Source organism: Colias philodice, chromosome 26 (genome assembly GCF_061535455.1).
Source record: "Colias philodice isolate Cphi_HAF_F1 chromosome 26, ilColPhil1 Martin Lab GWU primary, whole genome shotgun sequence".
In the NCBI taxonomy this organism is placed as follows: Eukaryota; Metazoa; Arthropoda; class Insecta; order Lepidoptera; family Pieridae; genus Colias; species Colias philodice.
The window spans coordinates 7,844,652-7,866,723 of NC_143111.1; the positions used below are offsets into that span (position 1 = coordinate 7,844,652).

Below are 22,072 nucleotides of genomic sequence, written 5' to 3' on the forward strand. Positions count from 1 at the left end.
GGGGGTATATACGTATATAGAGATGCATACATCAAAGACAACTGGAAAGTTATAGAATTATGTATATGACAATGTATGCGGCCGTGTAAGCGTTTATATGAATTTATGAAGGTGACATTTTTGTATACACCCTGTATATGTGGGTTCTATATGCGGGTACATGCGTGCATATACACTTATGCACGCATGTACCCGCATATACGTGTACGTGTATAGGGTATACAGGGTGTCCCACTATTGGTATACTAAGCGCGAAGGAACTTGTAGTTTTGCATACACTGATCACGTAAAAAATACATAAACAACAAAATTACGTTAAAAATTTTTTGATAATTTTTTCCTGAAAATCCATGTTTTCTTCTCTAGCTTCGCGCAGCCATCATATACCGCTTCTCTAATGTGAGCATTTTGTCTATGAAAACATAATCTTAAACGATAGCTCACGTGCTAGTGGCAAAAATGGGCGGGTTGCTTGTTATGGGTGTACACATAGAGTTTTAAGAATTCATCTATTTGAAAAAAAAATGCGTCTGGAATTTTTTAAGTATTTTTTACGTACTCAGCGTATGCAAAACTATAACCTCCTTTGAGCTTAGTATACCAACAGTGGGACAGCCTGTATATGCCCGTCTATACGTATTTAAGCAAATAAATGAGTGAATTTGTGGATATATGCGGGTATATGCGTGTACGACTGTATATGCGGGGTATTTATGCAAGTACTGCGTGCATGAGTGTATATGCGGGGTATTTATGCAAGTATATGCGGGTATGACTGTATATGCGGTGCATTGTACCTGTTCTTGACACATGATGCACACACGCGGCGGGTCGCTCCCCCCACCGCCCCACACTCCGAGCGCAGCGCCGCGGTACAAACACGCCAAGTCTTGCTTTTGCTCTTCTTCTGTCGCCTGAACAATACAAACACCATTATATTTATGAACAAAACGGTTGAAAATACGCCTGATTTTTTTAAGTTCCTTATCCAAAAAAATGTCACGACATTTTTTGTATAGTTGAAAGCCGTGCGGCGTGCGCTTGTTTCACTGTCTGTCTTTCTCTCTCTCTCATAAACACCTCTCGAGTTTTTTATTATAATAGCAAGAATTTAAAATGGGCGGATCGTGGTAAGAAAAAAATGTTACCTGCTGTAAAGTAAGTGTAACATTACAGTAAATTACCTACCCAAACATCTAATAAATAAAGTGTCTTTACCTCAGTGGTGGTTTCTTCGAAAAGCGTAGCGTTGTTTGTGATAAATTTGTTCATCTGCGCTTGCATTTGTGCCATTAATTTCGCGCGTCTCTCGGCCGCTAGTTTGGCGCGACGTGCTTTCTCTTTTTCTAATCCAATATTAAAAATTAAGAATTAGATTATTTTACTTGTAAAACATAAATTAATACAAAAAGAAAAATATTTCAATTGAAAAAAGCAAATGTTCGAAATTAACTAAAATTTTGATCCGGTATATTTTACGATAATTTTTTTTATCAATTTTAAATTTTTCATAATTTTTACACTTAATATGTTGTTAAATAATTACCGGCTGTCTCATCAGCGGGCTTATCGTCTTGTTCTACTTCCATTTTGTCACCGTCTCCCATTTCGTCGGTTTGACCTAGAAGTGATCTGAAAATGGAATATTGTAAGTAAATATAACGAATAAATTTATTATCTTTGTACAAAATCAATTAAATTAAATGTCTAAGCTTTTAGCTAAATTTGTGTGGAGAGTTACTAACAGTTCGGGCCGAGGCGCTATTACCTTTTTTCGTATTCAATAAATATATTTTCTTTCTTTCAAAACTCTGCACAACACGCGTAGGCAGAGTTTTTCTTCGGACAATTTGTTGTTTATCGTACTTTTTTTTTATTGGTAATACCTGATACCACAATCTCGCCTGATGTTAAGCTGAGATGTGGTCTAAGATGGAACGCGCTTCCCTAGATGTATTTGAACTGACCTGATCTTAGCCAGCAACCAGTTAGCCAATGCTCTATGAGCATCCACCCTTGGACTGGTGGCGAGTTTCTGCAGCAGTTCCACAAGTCCAGCACGTGCGGCACTTTCCGCAAACGCTAGGAACTCGTAGTGCCCGCTCTCTTCGTCGCGGAGCGCGTAGCCGATTAGATGTAGAACCTGGGAGTAATTGGATAATGTAGTGTGTGGTAATGTGCAAAATATATAGCCGGGTACATTTGGAAATGGAGATTTGATTCGGAAATGAAAATGTTTTATTGGTTTTTCATTAAAAATACTAAGTGCATCAATATAATTTATAATAATTTATTACACATATTTTTTTAGATCTGTAATACTCTATTCGGCATAAATAATATATTGTTTATTCATTATATTGTCATTTTAACTGAAAACTAGCTAAACAGAACATTATTGCAGATTGTGAAATTGACCAAAAGTTTATTGTACTGACATTCTTGATTCAACATAATATTATATGGCCGAAATATATTGGTTCGAAACCAAATCCTCAGCCACTGCAGCAAATTCGCTAGCAGGTTGGCAAGTAGACGGAACTGCGGCATCAGCTTTGGCAGTATTAAAGTAGACGTTGATATGTGTACCTGTACTCTTATTCCTCCCCACACATACCTTATGCACTTGCGGTTCAGAAAACGATCTGGCTCGCAGATCTAGTGCCCTCTCTAGTACACAACGTAGCACATGCAAGGCACCGTCACATTGTAGCAGATTGGCTAGTAACCTGAGTGACCTTCGTATGTGTACCTTTACCCTTATCCTATATACCCTTATTGTATACCTATATCATATACCTTATGCACTTGCGGTTCAGAAAACGACCTAGCTCGTAGGTCTAGTGCCCTCTCTAGTACACAACGTAGCACATGCAATGCGCCATCACATTGCAACAAGTTGGCAAGTAGACGGAACGGCGGTGTTAACTTCGGTAAAGGAGGCGGTGGACAGCATTCGGGGAGACCTGGAATCATACACAATTAGTTTTTTTTGTTTTCTAAAAAAATAATCATTTTTTACGCTTATCAATAAATATGTATCAAGGAATAACAACTAACTTCTGAAATTGCAACAAAAATCCATACTGTAAACCGGCTGGCTATACATAACTACGGCTCGGAGAGACCTATACTTATCTCTAAAATGAACTACATAATTATAATATAACTGAATAATTAAAATTTACTACCTATCCTCCTACAACCCCCCTTAAGGATACTTTTCCACCAATCATGTTCGAGGATTATGCTACACGCCAGGAATGTGTTTGTAAATAACCAATAGTATCGCTTCAAACTCCAAACTAAATGGAGCAATATGATTGGTTAAATACAAACACATTTCACATCCTCGCACATTATTGGTGAACTAGCTGTTCCCCGCGGTTTCTCCCGCATTACTCCGCTCCTGTTGGTCTTAGCGTGATGAAACATAGCCTATAACCTTCCTCGATAAATAGGCTATCTAACACCAAAAGAATTTTTAAATCGGACCAGTAGTTTCTGAGATTAACGCGTTCAAACAAACAAACTCTTCAGCTTCATAATATTAGTATAGAAAATCACCCAAACAATATCCTCCCAACTCACCAGCAGCCTTCCTCCTGTTCCTTTGCTCCTCCTCACTCCTCGACAGCTCCTCCCTCGTATAGTGGTAGAAGAACGCATCGTACTCGTCGTACAAATGCGGCTTGAGCTTGTAAACGCCGCGGTTATTACCACCGGTCGGTTTAGTGAAGTCCGCGACCTCGTGGATCACCGCTTCTAGTCCTGTTTCGTGTAGTTGGTCTTCTGGGAGCGATCTGGATAAAAGGTTGAAAGAATAAAAGACGAGATAATATAATTAATCGACGCATTACAACAGATATAGTTGATAAGATAAAAAAATTGAAGGAACAAAATAATCACTGATTTCCATCGCTCTTGCAAACATACATTGTCCAGGTTGTTTTAAAGTTTTACTGTATTTATAACCAAAAAATACGTATTTGAATTGTCATTTCTTTTCACTTTAAAACATAGATAGTCAATTTAAATTTTAAAAATTATTATGGTATCCCTACTACCAACTTGAATCCTTTTTCTACAAACATCTTCCTAAAAAAATAATCAATAATTATATTTACCTGTTAAGTTCCGAATGCGGCATGGGTTTGACGCAAAGCATCTGAATGATCTCCTTCTTTGTCCTGTCTTCATTTGTGACTTCCCCTACACCGGGCACATAGCGGGAACCCACAACTGGATAAAATAATTGAAAATAAAACATATTTCTATCAAAAAGAAATAAAACAGAGGAGAAATTGTGTCTACAGTTTCAGGGGATACGTGTCAAGTATAAATAACAATAATATATAAATAAATAAATATTATAGGACATTATTACACAAATCGACCTATGCCCACAGTAAGCTCAATTATTAAGGCTTGTGTTGTGGGTACTAGGCGACGATAAATATAATATAATATTTAATAAATACATATATAGATAACACCCAGACCCAAGAACAAATAATTGAGTTCATCACACAAATATTTGCCCTGACCGGGATCGAACCCGGGACCGTCGGCTCAGTAGGCACTTACCACTGCGCCAACAGCGTCGTCAACGTCTGATAAGAACGAAAAGTATGAGTGCAACGTGTGTCACGTGTTTGAGCCACGTGTGTGAATCACGTGTGAGTCACGTGTGTGAGTCACGTGTGTAAGTCACGTGTGTGAGTCACGAGTGTGAGTCACGTGTGTGAGTCACATGTGTGAGTCACGTGTGTGAGTCACGTGTGTGAGTCACATGTGTGAGTCACGTGTGTGAGTCACGTGTGTGTCATGTGTGAGAGTCACGTGTGTGATTCACGTGTGTATCACGTGTGTCACGTGTGTGAGTCACGTGTGTGAGTCACATGTGTGAGTCATGTGTGAGAGTCACGTGTGTGAGTCACGTGTGTGATTCACGTGTGTATCACGTGTGTGAGTCACGTTTGTGAGTCACATGTGTGAGTCACATGTGTGAGTCACGTGTGAGAGTCACGTGTGAGTCACGTGTGAGAGTCACGTGTGAGTCACATGTGTGAGTCACATGTGTGAGTCACATGTGTGAGTCACGTGTGTGAGTCACGTGTGTGAGTCACGTGTGTGAGTCACGTGTGTGAGTCACGTGTGTGAGTCACGTGTGTGTGTCACATGTGTGAGTCACATGTGTGAGTCACGTGCGTGAGTCACGTGTGTGAGTCACGCGTGTGAGTCACGTGTGTGTCACGTGTGTGAGTCACGTGTTTGTCACATGTGTGAGTCACGTGTGTGAGTCACATGTGTGAGTCACGTGTGTGAGTCTCACATGTGTGAGTCACATGTGTGAGTCACGTGTGCGAGTGTGTGACGTGATATCCTCCGTCCTCGTATACCAATTTATGGTGATCAAAACGGTGATCAAACTGTACTCACTCGTTATAAGCAGGCCCAGGAATTCCTCCACCATGCTGATAGTGTGCCGCAGGGTATCATCTTCCACTGTCCGGGATTCGAACTCGGCACTCGCCCATTCAAGCAGATTGAATTTGTTTAGCACGTGGATTATGAATTCGTTGCTTTCTATTAGCGAGGCGCCGATCTGTGTATAATTATGGAGAAAATTTGAATTATGACGTCACTTGGAAGTATGATTGAGTCAAACTTATTTAAGTTTTAACAGTAAATAAATAAGCTCCTGATAGAAAATTGTCTCTTTTCATTTCTTATTTACAAATTTTACATTTTCGACAGTTTAAACAAGTTTTGATCTTTCGAGTCGTGCTTGGAATTACCGTCTATCCTCTGCTCGTGCATATAAAACTTTAGTAAATAGTTAATAATGACGTTTTCCATATACAAATTCAGGGGCAACAAAAGCACTTTTAGAAAAAAAACCTGTAATACCCCAGCCACACTATGCTACTCATCCTGCTACTCGTGCTGCTCCTCGTCCTGCTCATCGCGCTGCCGCTCGCCTCGATATTGCCGTCTGGCCACACACTACTCTACTCGCGCGATTAATCGCGACGCTCTTCACTAGGGATGGGTCGTCGACGTATTTTTCATCAACGAGACTAGATAGTTAAATGTCGTTCATCAACTAGTCATTCAACTAGTTAAAATCTTCGACTAGTCCATGTGTAAAATAAATAACTATTATTAAATAAATTCTTAAAACAATAAATTCTAATCTCAATAAAACAATTAATAAATATTTATGCTTTCTTACAAAAATTATACTCCCTAAAAAAAGTATTACTAAAAAACTTATTATCGTTTGTTTTTATAGTTTAAATTCAAAACATTGGTCTTGTAAACCAAAAATATTTAAAAAAAAAAAAACTTCAAAGAAAAAAATTTATTCTTATCAATAAGACTGTTTAGCCGTTGAATTCAACTAGTGCATTGGTGAGCGATGGACTAGTCGAATCGTTGAGTGTACATATAGACGGTTAATTTAACTAGTCCGTTGATTCCATGACGCCCATCCCTAATTCGCACTCGTATTGCCGGTCCTTTGACTCGCGCGCAAAAGCCGACAGCAGTGAGCAGGACGATGAGCACGACGAGTGGCATGACGAGTAACGTGGCCACACTACGTCCCTGCCTACTTCCCTCGTCACTTCCCATACCACTCGTCGAGTCGTGTGGCTGGGGTATAAGATAATGCAATTTAACACACCTGCAACATAACAACATCCCTGTCCAACATTTCAGCGCGACATTTAACATTGTGGTAGAAGTACAATTGGTTGAGAAGCGCGAAGCCGTTGCGCCGCCACATGCCCGCGTGTACTTGCGCTATCATGGCCGCTGTGCGTAACACCGGCTCTGAAATAAAAAATAGGTATGTTACATAAATCTAATTGTTTTTGCCACCCACTCAGTTCATGTTTTGTTTGAGAAAACACGAGTTAAAAACGATACCGCATTTCAATACGAAGTCATAATTTAATATACATAGTCTAAAATTCAGGCATACATATTACATGACATTTCTCCTTCGGATGAACGTAAATAAATATTGATTTTTAAATTATTGATTTAGATCCGGCTTGAAGGACCATATTCAATGTAGGGCAATATGTCGGTTACAATGATTAATTTTACCAATTCTAAATATAAACATATTTGAGATCGATTGCATGCGACATTTTCTTGGTTGTCAAGCGCTATAGCGGTCTATGCTTTGACACCAGCTCTTTCTACACGTTATATACGTATAACTATACATGTGGGGGAATAGCTCCTTACCAATAAGCTCCTCAGGCGTGGGTTTCGGTCTATCCTGTCTATCGAACTCGCGGCTGTGGTACGCAAGTCCGTGCGCGTGTAAGTGTAAGTGCAGGCCGGCTATGAAGCGAGATAGCGGCCTGTGCACTGACACTGGTTCTTTTGACACGTCGTACGGGATCACTGAGGCACTTTGGTTGCCAAGTTCTGTAAATTGAATGATTAGTGTTACAATAGTAGTCGCCAATTGTTACTGTTACATATTATCTGGTTTTTTCTTACATATGTAATATGTCTTTTTTTCTACGGGTGATGTCAGCGCGTGCGCATATGTGCATGTGCGTGTGTGTGTAGATAATTCATAATATAATCGAGTGTATAAATGCGTGTTTAAGCGTGTATACGTACATCTGTACGTACATGCGTGTGCATGAAGGCATGTTTCATACAATCAAGTGTGTAAGTGCGTGCGTGTAAGTGTATACACTTGTGTGTATGCGCATGTGCGTGTACGTTTAAACATGTTTCACATAATCGAGAATTAACTGCGCGTTTAATCGAATCTTCAACCGTGTACATGTATATGTGCGTTTATAATATACGCTCATATACGTACGTGCGTGCGCATGTACGCATGTAAGCATGTATACAATCGAGTGCGTGTTTAAGCCTATTTTAACATGTTCATGTTACACCAGGGCCAATCCCTTCCAAAATGATAAAAACCTAAAAAAAAATAGTAGTAGGATGAAACCCATTAGAAAAGGAGGGGAATGTGATAAAAATTAAAGGAAAAATAAATTACAGACAATACGAGTTCGGGAAGTGGGAGGGGGGAGCTTTTAAGGCTAAATAATGGTTTCTCTTAAATTCCGACAAAACTACAAGTCCTATGGAAAAAAGTTCAATGGCAAAGTTGTAGTCTGTGTAGATAATAAAAAGATCTACAACTTTTGTTTTAATTATTTTTAAATATGTATATTATGAATGAATGAATGGATGAATGAATGAAAATATATATGTATATTATTTGTGATTAGTCGTGTACTTGTGCATTTTGTTCGTCCTATGCACACACCGGTGAGCCTCGGCTCCGGCTGCTTGCACGTGTCGGCGTGCCGTCTGAGCGCCATGCGGTATGCGGACGCGCACAGGGCCCGCTCCGCGCTGCACCACTCCAGCGCGAGCGTGATGCTGTGCGCCAGCTTCACGTGCAGGTTGAACGCCGACTCCCACTCCGGCTCGTACTCCATGTGCTGACCGACCTGGGACACGACATCGATCATCAATCATTAAAAAATAAAAAAAAATAGACAAGATAATAGAGAAACTATTGGAAATGCTTTAGATCTGGCTCAAAGGACCAATCAAACGTGAGGACGTGATATATTAGAGAAATAATTTAATCAGTGATAGATCCGGCTCGAAGACTCTACAGAACGTAGAGAAATTTAAAAATCCAAGGCTCGAAGGACCTACAGGATTTGAAATATGGAATGCAAAAAAAAATTATGCATATCGCGATAGCTCCGGTTCGAAGGACCAACTAACTGAACTTGGAGACAGAATATGAGAGAAACAATGCAAATCGCGATAGATCCGGTTCGAAGGACCAACAGAACGTGAAGACATGGAATGCTAGAAATAAATTATGCAGATCGCGATGGGCTCGAATCGAATATGGAATGTTAAAGAAACCATGCAGAACGTGATCTATAATCTATATATGACATGAGCAAAAATATACGATAATTAGTTCATTATAAGACAAATTACTTCACAGATTTTCTCTTTTATTTAAACGCAACAATATTACAAATTCAAAATAACTAAAACATTTAAATTCATCGTGTAACATTTAAGTCATTTACAACATATGCAGCTGGTTACAACAAAAAGTTTTCCATCTCACCTGTCTCACAACAGAGTCCATATCCTGCATCATGACGAGTAGATTTAACAACAAAGACAGTCCATGCAGGAAGCCCTTGCGCAAATCATCGTCAAACGACGTCGGTACCGAGGCTAGTAGATACTTGACATCGTAGAGTATGAACTGGGCACGTTTGAACGCCATGGATAAGTGGTTGCGTTCGAATTCTAGACGACCCTGTGGATAAATTGCACTTTTAGATAAAAAAGTGTGTATGCCGAGCACATGTGTCAGAAGTGAAACTTCTTTGGCAAGATACCAAAAACGTCGTCTTACTCCAATTCGTGACTGTATCACCTTGACGCGACCTTGAAGTTATACTCTCAACGTGCCTCAAGAAGTTTCACTTCAAAAACTAAAAAAAACACGCTAAACCTCATGCAATTATTGTCACCGATCCTTGAATTGTGCATCTGTTACTTTTATATTTTTTAACTTAATCTATTCGATAAAAGGAAAAGTCAAAAGCGAGGCTAAAACGTAATCTCTAAACTCTTAAGATCAGAACAGTATACAATACATTACAATACATTTTAATTATGCCTAATGAGGGAAGCTTGAAATCGTGTTCTAAAACTAAAACGCATTAAAAATGTACTAAAACTTGTTGCGCAAACTTCCTCCACTTCGTCACTTTTTGACCAAGCAGTTTTCTGAAAGCTATATGTTTTTTAATGGTGGCAAATAGACTATTAAGACTTGTGTAATGTGTATTATTTTATGACAAATAATATTTTTTCTATTTCATACCTCAGCATTACATCGCCTCACGCATTCGCTCACAAACGTATTCATGACCACGAACAGCGCGTCGTGTTTCGCTATCAAATGATGCGCGAAAGACGCGGTCGTGTAAAGTTGGACCGACATGGACGATATCGAGAACGAATGGTCGTGGTCGTCGCGGATGAAGTCCTTGAGGATCGAGCCTGCGGACGAATTGTGAATTCATGAAGGGATTCTTATTTATAGATATTGTACTAGTTTGCCGTTCACAGCTTCGTTTGCGCTGTCTAAAACCTTATAAATCTTTATATATAAAAAGTACGCGTCACTTTGTTTGTCCGCGATGGACTCCAAAACTGCTGAACTGATTTTAAATCAAATTTGCACTACCTGTACAGTTTGATCTAACTTGAAAGATAGGATAGGTTACATCTCACATTATAGTCGCAAAATTTTAAATTATTAATTTAATATAAAGTTTTGTAAAAAACACATTTGATTATTTGCTAGTTAACTTCCTCCTGTCCATATGTATAACATAACCAAGAAGCGCAACTCAGGGTCCCAAGACAATACTATTTCAATTAGTTTGGGACCCACAATCGTACATTAATTGTAGAACATAAATGGACAAATATATTTAGTTCATTCATTTCACATTAATAGAATTCTTTAAACCATTGCGACTAATTCCCCTCACCATAATTCTTCGTAAACAGTATCGCCATGGTCCGCTTCGTGGAGTAGTCCATCATAGTGGTGGCAATGAGCAGCCGATGCCAGGCAGTTCTGGCAGCTTTCCACATGCGGCAGTCGTTCTGCATGACCCCCGCGGCCACACCCCCCGGGCCGGCCGCACCCCCGGGGGTGGCGTCTATCCCCAGGGCCACTTGGCTCACCGCCAGGCGTAAACTCTGCTCTTGGCTCACGAAGTTTTGGAGCCTGTGTTTATTATTGGCATAGGATTGATCATGTATAAAGAACAAAGATGATGGAGTAAATGAAGCAGATTTTTCTGATAACTTTCATAAAAGAAGTTTATCAATAAGTAAAATTTTGCTGCAGTCTCAGAATTAATTATTTACAAGAAAACAAATAATAAACAAAAGTAAAACGTATTATTAAGTGCATTATTTAATTTCTGACTCTTACAATGAAACGAAAAACAGTTATTTATTATTTACGTTTTTTAAACAAAATTGTAACCATCCAACTAACTTATACTCATTAAAGCTCCATTTACATGATGCCATTTTCTTATACCAAGGTAAATCAATAATTGAATTAACCCATTGAGCCCCAAGCGGCCCGATCGGGCCACGACACAATAGATTTTCTATTGTGTCTGTGATTCCGGGGCCTGAGTTATTACATATTTTGGGCGCCATAATTTTCGCGCGCTTTCAATTATTGTAAGCAACTATTTACATGCGGGTATAAGTAAAAAAATCATTTATTGCTTCAATTTAATTGTATGCAACACGCAAGAAATTTGCGTCGTGTAAATGGGCCTTTATTCGAGTAATTCCAAAAAAAATTACAAGTAAATAAAACCAACTCACCAGGTAAGCAGCTTCATAGCGAACATCTGGTGCGCGACCACGTGCGCGTGCATCACGAGCACACGCAGCTCGGGCCCGTGCCGCGACGTGAACCTTTCGAACATCGCGCACCGGCTGAGCGACGTCAGCGCTTTACACGCTGCGCTAGACTAGACGCACACTCGCGTGCAGCGCTTGATACGCTTTTGGGAGTAAGGCTTTATACAAGTTCGATGTCGCTCTCTCGCACGCAGCGCTTTGTAGCGCTTTTTGATCGCGATACTGCTTTATGAGCGTACTAGCTTTCCGCCTGCGGCCTCGCCCGCGTATTCAAAGAAAAACCCGCATAGTTCCCGTTCCCGTGGGATTTCCGGGATAAAACCTAGCCTTATGTTGCTCAGTGAAGAGGCAGCTTTCTAATGGTGGAATTTTTGAAATCGGTCCAGTATTTTATGCGTGAAAACCATACATACATAATTACAAACCTTTCCTCTTTGTAATATTACTATAGATAGTATAGAATATAGATAACCACGGTAATAATATGTACAGTATTCTGTCTTCATACAAACGTCTCGCATTTTGAATTTAACTCGCGATAGTGCTTTATGAGCGTATAACGTTGTTTCGACGGGAATCGCAAGGATAATAATAGCTCGCTTGCTTTATAAGAGTTCGATTTCGCACTCTCGCTGGCACGCAGCGCTTTTAGAATTTGACTCGCGATAATTATTATATGCATGCGTTTAACGTTTTTTAACTAGCGCGTTATGAAAACTCGAGAGATATTATGATAAACACTAAATTCGTTTTATATAGACGTATAAAATAATACTATAAATTATATGTATCCCCTATTTGCAATCTTATATATAAAAATGAATCGCAAAATGTGTTGGTAAGCGCATAACTCGAGAACGGCTGAACCGATTTCGATAATTCTTTTTTTATTATATTCCTTGAAGTACGAGGAGGGTTCTTATGTAGAGAAAACGTAAATATTATGTACCACGGGCGAAGCCGGGGCGGACCGCTAGTTTAAAATAAAACTAGTCGGATCCTACATGATGAATTAAAATAATGAATAGAATAATAAGTAAGTAATGGCCCACAAACTTAATTTTGCAACCACTATAGGTATGACCAAGTACCAACCATGTATATTTTCAAATTTAAATATATTTAAAAATTGGAATAAAGATCATTTACGAATTTGCGAGTGTGCATCTAGTCAGTCGTAATTATTTGAATTTGTTTCAACAAATCCAGCTGAAAGACTTTCCCATCCAAAAATTGAAAATTATTGTCTTGGTAAAATCGATCGTATTATTATAACAAATACGTCATAAGATTGATTGGCTTGGGCTTATCTTTCAGCCAATTCATTGACACATATTCGAAAATAATAATATCTACTAATAATCATGAAATAGAAAATTATTGTAAAATATCTGATAGCCCTGAAATTTTTCAATTTACACATAAAAAAACATAAGGTCATTAAAACACACTATTCTTGAATATCTATTTCGTCCAAAAAAGATGTGATTTTGTAGTTTAAAAAAGATATTTTTAATGTAAAATCAAATTTTTTATCATTTTTTCCAAAAAAAAGTAGTAATGTGGCAAAAAGTCACAAGAATTAACAAAAAAGAAGATCAATGTGGTAGTCTAGCGTTCTTTAGCATCACCAAGAACCACTACATCCATATATTAACCCTCAATTTTTTTTAAAAGAGAAAAAAAAAATTTTTTTCCCACCAAACTTACATCTCAATATCCGTCTTCAGTTTATCGCACACTTGGAACGAGTTGCACTTGACAAGCGCCCGCCCCTCTCGGTCTATGAGACTCACAAGTTCTACAGAGTCGCGGTGGTTGCACTTCATCACACGCATTAGTGTTGTTATCACCTGGAAGTGAGTTGTTTTAATTATAAAAACATACAAAAATGGGATAAGTCCGAGTCGGACGAGCACGTAAGTGATAGCTAATAATTTTTTTTTTGTTTTAACTCAAACTCATATCTTTCCTTCAAGAAGAAGTCAATTTCATATTTAAACCGAAGTTTTTCAAATTCACTACATTCATTCAGCGGTTTACTAGTAGTGTGTATTAATAATATATATAACCAGATATAGTAAATAATTCATGTGTATATTATGCGATAGTCACCTGTTCGAAGGTATGCGTTTCGTCATTGTAAAGCACTGTACAATAACAATCCGGCTGGTCGAGTATCTGTAGGAGATCGCGTTCTGCGTCTTTTAATCTATAAAAATAAATTGTACTTATAATATTTACCATTATCATAATAAAAAATAACATTAAAATGGACTTTCTGTATCATCGTTTACTATTTTTCAATTAGTAAAGATTTAATGCTATCGTTAATAGTATTAATAAGAGCTAAAAATTCATTTTTGTAAAACCACAGAAACAATTTTTGAAGGCAATATTACACACACACACATATAACAAACAGTTTATGACATTAGCGCGTTCAGACAAAATTTTCAGCTTTATATTACCAGTATACATTTTTCTGTCTGAAGTTAATGAATGAATAAAAATTTTAATTCAATGAAATGAAATTACCTGAGATCATTAGGCAAGCCGGGCGCGTGGTCAAGCGTGAGCAGTCTGAAGCAGTACGACAGACAGACGGACGCGACGATCTTCATACGCTCCAACACTTCCGGGCTCACGCTCGCCGTTTCCTCTTTGTCGTCTGGCGCCTGTTAACGTTAATTTATGTATTATTATTTTTGATAAAAGTAGAAAGTTTTTTGACGTGACAACGTCTTATAATTCGATAAAGCCGGCTGCACGCACGAAAAAACATGACTCATGCGGCGTTACCTCACTCTGAGGCGTTCCATGTAAGGCTTGAAGTGCAAGCGAGAGCGCGGAACGAGCGACAAAGAAGCACAATCGGACGTTGTCACGTTCAACTATCGTCAGTAAACCGACTTTACAGACAACCAATTTTTTATTTTAATATTGGAACATACTCTGTACAATATACAATGTTACAAAACTATAACTGAAAAATAGCGCAGCGGTGAAAGCACCGGCCTTTTAGTCATTGTTTTCACAAAATGCTGTGTATGTATTTAGTATGTATGAAATTTATTATGTATCACTATATTTTTGAAGTGAAACTTCTTTAGCGTTGAAAGTCAAATTTCAAGTTCGCGTCATGACAATACCGTCACGTCATGAAGTAAAACGACGCTTTTGGTATCTTTCTTTGAAACTTTGAATCTTGCCAAAGATGTTTCACTTCTGACACGTGTGCTCGGCGCACACGCTCTTTTGAAGTGAAAACTTCTTTAGCGGCGTTGAGCACTTTTTCTGTAATGTGTATAAAATCTTAAACTCGCGTCAGGACACGTGACCTGATCGAAAAAGCGTAAGACGGATACCATTCCAAAATATCAAACATACTCAACGTTAATAATCAAGTTTTCACTTCTGCCGGCACTCCCGGAGTGCAACCCGTATTTTTTTTATTATAATATGTATTGTAATATTGTAACATACTCTGTACAATATACAATGATACAAAAAGCTATAGCTTAAAAATAGCGCAACGGTGTAAGCACTGGCCTTTTCGTCATTGTTTTCACCAAATACTGTGTTATGTTTTTATTTTTAATGCATAAAATTTATTATGTATGACTATATTTTTTGAAGTGAAACTTCTTTAAGCGCGTTGAAAGTCAAATTTCAAATTCGCGTCATGGCAATACCGTCACGTCATGGAGTAAAGCGACGCTTTTGGTATCTTTGAATCTTGCCAAAGATGTTTCACTTCTGACACGTGTGCCCGGCGCACACGCTGTTTTTTTTTTGTTGAAGTGAAACTTCTTTATCGGGGTTGGAATAAAATTTAGTATAACATTTTTTCGTTGCGCGTGACATTTTTCCGTTACGCGCCATCTTTTTCTTATCCGTGCCACGCGTGATTCGACGTATTTCTGTAAAGTTGAATATAGTAAATTATTTTTTGAAAAATAAGGTCATAAAGAAGTTTCACTTCTTACGTGTGTACACTAGTACACGCACACATTTTTTTTATTATGTAATAAATAAATATTCTATTCTAACCGCGTGCAGCTCGCAGAAGGGATCTCGTTTCCAGGCTTCTGTATCGCCACAATCACAGCATCCACCCCCCCCGGACTGACTCATCTTGTAAAGGTATCTTTGAATCTTGCCAAAGATGTTTCACTTCTGACACGTGTGCTCGGCGCACACGTTGTTTTTAAAGTGAAACTTTTATTACATCGTCTCAAACTTTTTGGTCTGTGTAGCGCATGTCGCGTGACGGTCGAACCGTACGATATTATCGTACAAATACGATAATTTTGTGCCTAAGTTTCACTTTTACCGAGGTTTCATAAAACCACACAACATTTTTTTTTGTTTTGCTATGTAATAAATAAATATTATATTCTAACCGCGTGCAGCTCGCAGAAGGGATCTCGTTTCCAGGCTTCCGTATCGCCGCAATCACAGCATCCGCCCCCACCGGACTGACCCATCTTGTACTTGTGGTGTCGGTGCGCGGACACTTTGAAACACTCGACGCATAGCACGCACGTGTTGTCCATACCTGGATAGTAAATGTTCTTATTAAAACTATATGTATTGAAGATTTATTATAATTAGTTGGTAAAATAAGCATCTAGATGAAATTTCAGTTGACGTAAGGGGATTCGAAAAGTATGAACAATGGTTCAAATATTAATACTCGCAATGTTGTTATTATTAGCTGAGTTTTAGAACCTTCAGTAGCATTTTAACTTGACGTGTTCTAACAATTTTTTAAAGAAATCCAACACTATGGAAATAATCCGGCTCGAAGGACCAAACCCAATACGAACGGTCATTGTGTATATATTATATTGTATATATATAGTAGTATCATTCCTGTCCACGTTTCATCTTTAAAACGAATATCTAAATTCATTTTAAAACTAGTACCTCATTGCATTTTTATACTATTTCTCCATACGATCCGGCTCGAAGGACCACATCCAACTACCCTTTTTTATGGTGGAAATTTTTTGCAGTTACCCCCGGGCGTGGTACGTAGGATTACACATACACATAACACAGGATTCCTACCGACTAAAAACTTGCATGTGAGCTCGTAATATCGCTTGCGGCCATGTGTGTCTGGAGAAACGTGGGGCCGTTGCTTCGGTACCTAGTGATGGAGAAAAGTATCAACCGTAGCGCTAACACACTGCGGCTCAAGATCACCGACGCTGCGACACGTGCACAATGTCACGGATCTGCCACTACACAATGACGTCACACACACTCACAGCACTGTACAGCTGTACGGCTCTGCAGCACCGCACACGAGCTGCTCCACCGGTTGGAGAGCAGTCGGACACACTGCTCGGTGACGTCACACACTCACCGCACTCCCTGCAGCTGTACGCGGGTTCGCCCTGCTTGAACACCTTCCCGCAGAGCGCGGGGCGGCGCGGCGGCGGCGGCCGGCTGCTCTCCAGCGCGCCCCACACGAACTGCTCCAAGGGTTGTATGAGCAGTTTGGACGCTAGTTCCTCGTCGAACGACCAGTCTGGATGATTTAAGGGGAGAATTTGATTTTTTTTTTAAGTTTATACTAATATTGAATAAATATTGATAAGAAATCATGGAAAGATGTTATTTTTGAGTCTATCCAATTGGATTTTAAGTTCACACGAATATTTGTGAATACATATCTATATTTACAATTAATATTCATGCGCACTTAAAATCCAATTTGTGACCATTCTTCAATAGCAGAAAGCTATATATTTTTGACCTGACCCTGGTTGAACCGTGCTTTCGTAAATATAGAAATGCGTGCTCAAAGCAATGCAAATATCAGGAGTAGTTGATACCATAAATTATGCAAAACCTGCGTTGCGTGCCCCATACTGTTAAAGACATTTATTTGAACGTTATATATCGATTAGATGCTAAAATTAGCAAAAAATTTATAGGGCTTTTTGCAAAAATTTTATACTTCAGAATTCTTATGAATTCAAGGTATTAGTTATCGTAAGGTTAGGTTAGCTTACTACTATTCTTGCAGTTGGTCTTCTCTTATGTACTAAAGACTGTTCACTGTTAACTTTACATTTCTCAATGATACATACATCGTTACCTTCATAAAACGATTCAGATTTGTCAAATTTTAAATCACAATATATCCAATCTCAGAATATAGACTCGTCATTAGAATTAAAACTAAGATATAGAAGGAAAGTCACATATCAACCCAAACTCAATCCTACTTCAACGAAACTTAATCTAACCAACCTAAACATGTCCTGTTCGGCTGCGGCGAGTATATCCTCGGCACTGTGATACGCCAGTGATCTTGGAAGTGTGTCGGCGATAGTACCCCTTCGGCCATCTTGGTCCGCCATAGTTCCACTATCGCGTCGCCTCGCGCTGGCAATGTGTACCTGGAAATAATTTGGACACTTTTTAATTTATGGTCTTCTTTGTGTACCTAGAATAATTTTGGCACTTCGTTACTTATGGTCTTCTTTGTGATAAGCAGTTTGGAGTATAATTTGTATGCATTTTAAGGAATGGAATGGTTTGACGGTGCACTTTATAGGACAATTTCGGAATGATCATACAGTTCTACCACTGGAACTGGTCCAGGGTTAACAATACGATCACGAATAAATTGTAATCTTTAGAGTTAATTTATATTTTGATAATTCTTTATTTTTGTCGGATCTTCTATTACAATATGATTTCTTTTATTATTTTCCTTTGTATTATGTCGTATAATTCATCAAAATATTAAAGATGTAAGAACCAGAGATTATTATCTGCTGCATGATACTAGGTCATCAAGGCAGCTGCATGCGGAAGGCAATAAATTAATTTGACTTTGAATTAAACAATTTATTTATCAATTAGGTATTTAACATAGTCAGTAATTTTGCAAATAAAATTAAGGCTAATTACTCAGATATCAGGGCAATCTGAACGAAAAATACGGTATCGAAATGAAACTTTTTTCACTATCTAGATGCAAATCTATACTTATAATAAATCTGTAGAGAGGCCAATTCTGTACATGAAATATATTTAAAAAAAAACTATGAAGGGGTGATAAGGGATCGCTACTGATGCCAAAAATGCAATCAGTAAAATTTTTGTCTGTCTGTCTGTCTGTCTGTCTGTCTGTCTGTATATTCGTTATAGAAACAAAAACTACACGACGGATTTTAACCAAATTTGGCACAATTATTCTTCATACTCCTGGGCAGGTTATAGTAAAAGAATCATGTAAATCGGTGTAGAAACACCAAAGTTATACATGAAATACGCTATAAGTCATAGCGCGTGAATACAGAATCATGCAGCCATAAGGATTATTTTTGTGTATCAGTTGCCGCGTTCGACGCGCTTCGCGGCGGGAGCTATAAAAAGGCGGCGGGTCTGCACCCGTTTCGCGTTGTCATGGCATCACGTGTGAACGGCTGAACCGATTTCGATAATTCTTTTCTATTATATTCCTTGAAGTACGAGTATGGTTTTTATGTAGAGAAAACGTAAATATGTACCACGGGCGAAGCCGGGGCGGACCGCTAGTCCTTACTAATATTATAAATGCGAAAGTAACTCTGTCTCTGTCTGACTGTTATGATTTCCCGCTTAAACCTCTCAACCGATTTTGATGAAATTTGGTACAGACAATCTTGAGACCCTGAAAAAAATAGGCTACCTTTTATCAAAACACCACGTGGGCGAAGCCGCGGGCGGAAGCTAGTAACAAATAAGTATGTACAACGACTAGACGGAAAATCGTAAACAAAACATTCGTATATTGACCTCTACAACGTAGGGTTTCCGAGTATTACAAAGCATTTTAGCGTTTACGGAAAAATATTTGTGACAAACGGAAAACTTTTCTTATCAAGCGTTATTTTTAACTTTCCTTACGTAACGTCCCATACAAAATTTACATACAAAATCGTACAGAAAGTAGGGCATTTCTCCGAAGTTGTCCGCCATTTCTTATCTATTTTAAGACGTCCGTGATCTTATTTAATTTGCAAAGAAAACTTTAATTGGGTTACCAACTGTTTACACAATTTATTAGCGTTGAAATTATTGCCTATTTATTATTTATATGGCGTTCCAGTACTAGGACATTTCTTGAATAATTTACGATATGTTTAATTTTATGCGCGACTCACTAAGCAGTGATTAATGTGTAATAGTATTTTCATATTTAAGAAGCATATTTTAAAGTTTTAAATTGTGTATTGGTTGAGACTTTTATTTCAGCGGTACATATTCATTTATCCTGTTATCACTCAAGAGAACACTTCATTTGAGTTCATTCCTAATCCTCCCCTATCGGCCATAGGTAAGAAGTGTTTGCTTTGCCATTCAAAAACATCAATTTCTAAAGAAACAAGTGAAGCCCTAGTTATCATTGATAGGTAACAAAATATTCATACAAAGATTACATATTATAACAACACTTCGAGCAAAAATAATCGATTACTTACATAACCTGTATGCTTAAGGCTAAAGAAATAATAACTGCATAGAAACGCAATTAATATCAGCATTATATCCACCATGATGATATAAGTAATAATAACTATGATGTCACCTTTGCTTCATACTTGTATGTACTGCAGTCGGTTTCTTTATAACTTATTTATAACAAGTGTATCTACCTGTTTTGAATACATATAATATACAAGCTTTGCCCCGCAGTTGATCTAAGCGTGATGATATATAGCTTATAGCCTTCCTCGATAAATGGGCTATCCAAAGAATTTTTCAAATGAGACCAGTAGTTCCTAATATTAGCGCGTTCACACAAACAAACAAACTCTTCAGCTTTATAATATTAGTATAGATTTATAACGAGTGTACCTACCTGTTTTGAATTTAAATATATTGGGACATGTAATCAATGCCTCTTAAATAACATTTAATAATATGTTTATACAATACGATTATCACGATCGCGATCGTATATCTTTACAAGCTGATTTTTTATCAAGAAATCAGACAGGATTCAATGTAAACAAAGCCATCAAGCTTAATTCCAAATCGACCGTCGAACACTAAGGTTAAGGTATAGTGTGACATCAGCAGACCGTTACTCAGTGACTAAAAATAACAAGACAAATGGAAACTTCCCTTTCATATAAAAATCTGATAATAAAAATACATGAAATTATATGGTAGGTACTTTTTTAACAGGGTTAAATTGATCGGAGTGAACCAAAACTTACAAACATTTGCTTCGAAGTCCCTACTTATCATAACACCTAACTTTATTAACCGACTTCAAAAAAAAGGAGGAGGTTATCAATTCGGCCGGTATGTTTTTTTTTATGTATGTACTTACACCGATTACTCCGAGGTTTCTGAACCGATTTACGTGATTCTTTTTTTGTTCGATGCGGGATGGTGTCGAATTGGTCCCATAAAAATTTTATTCGGATAGGCCCAGTAGTTTTTATTTTATGAGCATTTTTGTCTGTATAAATGTTGCAAGTGCAAGTTTGAAGTCGGTTGTTTTTAACGCAGTTATCACTTGTAAACTTTATTTACGATCTAGTCTTGCTCTAGATTCTAAAAACGTTATTCTACTCACGATGACATATTCGTCCTTCAAACTACCAACCCGTCATTGAAGGTCGCCCATCATATCCCCAAATAACTTGTCATTTGGGACGCATTTGAATCGGGTCACCGCTTATATTTCACAGCCTCAATTCAGGAATAGAGCCTGAGGTAATCAAGCTATTTAACCTATTATACGCCTTGCTCCAAAGCGATAAAGTGTAAAATAGAGAAGCACGCGTCCCGTGTTATTTTTTCGTTCGGTCAACGACTCAACATGACGTACTCTTTATGAGAGACTCCTTTATGAATCGTAAACACAGTAGATTGAGACTTTTTAACTTCCACTAAGAAATTCTTTTTCTTATTTTGAAATCATTTTCATGCTTGACAATGACTCATGTATCATTACACACCTTATAATTTATTAAAATTATAAGGTGTGTAATACGCAACGTTTAACATATTTTTGTTGTTTAGGAACATAGTATATTTATAAATTACTAAAAAATATGTATGAATAATCAATTTTAAATATTATTTTAGATTAGATTCATATTTAAAATAAAAATTTGAAAGCGCAACCTGTGTAATAAAACAGGCGGTGTGCTTCGAAAATTACACCTCAAGAAAAAAAATGTAATATTACTACGATCCATACATCATCAATCAAATATATTCCAATCCAACAAAGATAGATAAACACATTATTAACAATAACATATAACTAAACAAAGATTTGAAAAATGTACACGTCATAGTTCAGAAAACAATGCCACCGTACCTGGCACTGTACCAAGTAGAGCTCATCTCGACTTCCCAAACCTCATCCTGACGCCAATGACCCCGTTAGACAGACGGATAAACAAAAAAATGTATGAACGGCCCTATATAATCTATACTAATAATATAGAGAAATATAATAATAAGCTAATTAAGCAGATACTAGTATAAACCTGAAGAGTTAGTTTGTTTGTTTGAACGCGCTAATCTCAGGAAACAG

The 22,072-nt window shown here is 37.8% G+C and overlaps 2 protein-coding genes across 6 annotated transcripts in view; one reads left to right on the forward strand and one right to left on the reverse strand.

Moving 5' to 3' along the window:
- The window catches only part of LOC149477027 (putative Ras-related protein Rab-33), an 85,948-nt gene that overhangs the window by 19,161 nt on the left and 44,715 nt on the right, over positions 1-22,072 (forward strand). The window lies entirely within an intron of this gene.
- Positions 1-22,072, reverse strand: part of Ubr1 (Ubr1 ubiquitin ligase) — a 53,483-nt gene that overhangs the window by 6,257 nt on the left and 25,154 nt on the right. For 2 of the 5 annotated variants that reach the window (XM_089711372.1, XM_089711370.1), the window contains exons 3-23: positions 17,773-17,921; positions 16,880-17,044; positions 15,909-16,063; positions 14,041-14,180; positions 13,618-13,714; positions 13,213-13,355; positions 11,464-11,577; positions 10,602-10,843; positions 9,926-10,104; positions 9,155-9,352; positions 8,291-8,507; positions 7,264-7,449; positions 6,692-6,840; positions 5,443-5,608; positions 4,128-4,242; positions 3,592-3,803; positions 2,800-2,966; positions 1,968-2,143; positions 1,547-1,632; positions 1,219-1,346; positions 798-914 (exon numbers count right to left, since the gene is read on the reverse strand). In XM_089711372.1, the coding sequence (XP_089567498.1) occupies positions 798-914; positions 1,219-1,346; positions 1,547-1,632; positions 1,968-2,143; positions 2,800-2,966; positions 3,592-3,803; positions 4,128-4,242; positions 5,443-5,608; positions 6,692-6,840; positions 7,264-7,449; positions 8,291-8,507; positions 9,155-9,352; positions 9,926-10,104; positions 10,602-10,843; positions 11,464-11,577; positions 13,213-13,355; positions 13,618-13,714; positions 14,041-14,180; positions 15,909-16,063; positions 16,880-17,044; positions 17,773-17,921 (3,301 nt within the window). The remainder of the gene's footprint in view (positions 1-797; positions 915-1,218; positions 1,347-1,546; positions 1,633-1,967; positions 2,144-2,799; positions 2,967-3,591; positions 3,804-4,127; positions 4,243-5,442; positions 5,609-6,691; positions 6,841-7,263; positions 7,450-8,290; positions 8,508-9,154; positions 9,353-9,925; positions 10,105-10,601; positions 10,844-11,463; positions 11,578-13,212; positions 13,356-13,617; positions 13,715-14,040; positions 14,181-15,908; positions 16,064-16,879; positions 17,045-17,772; positions 17,922-22,072) is intronic. The other 3 variants (XM_089711373.1, XM_089711375.1, XM_089711374.1) reach the window with 3 other exon arrangements.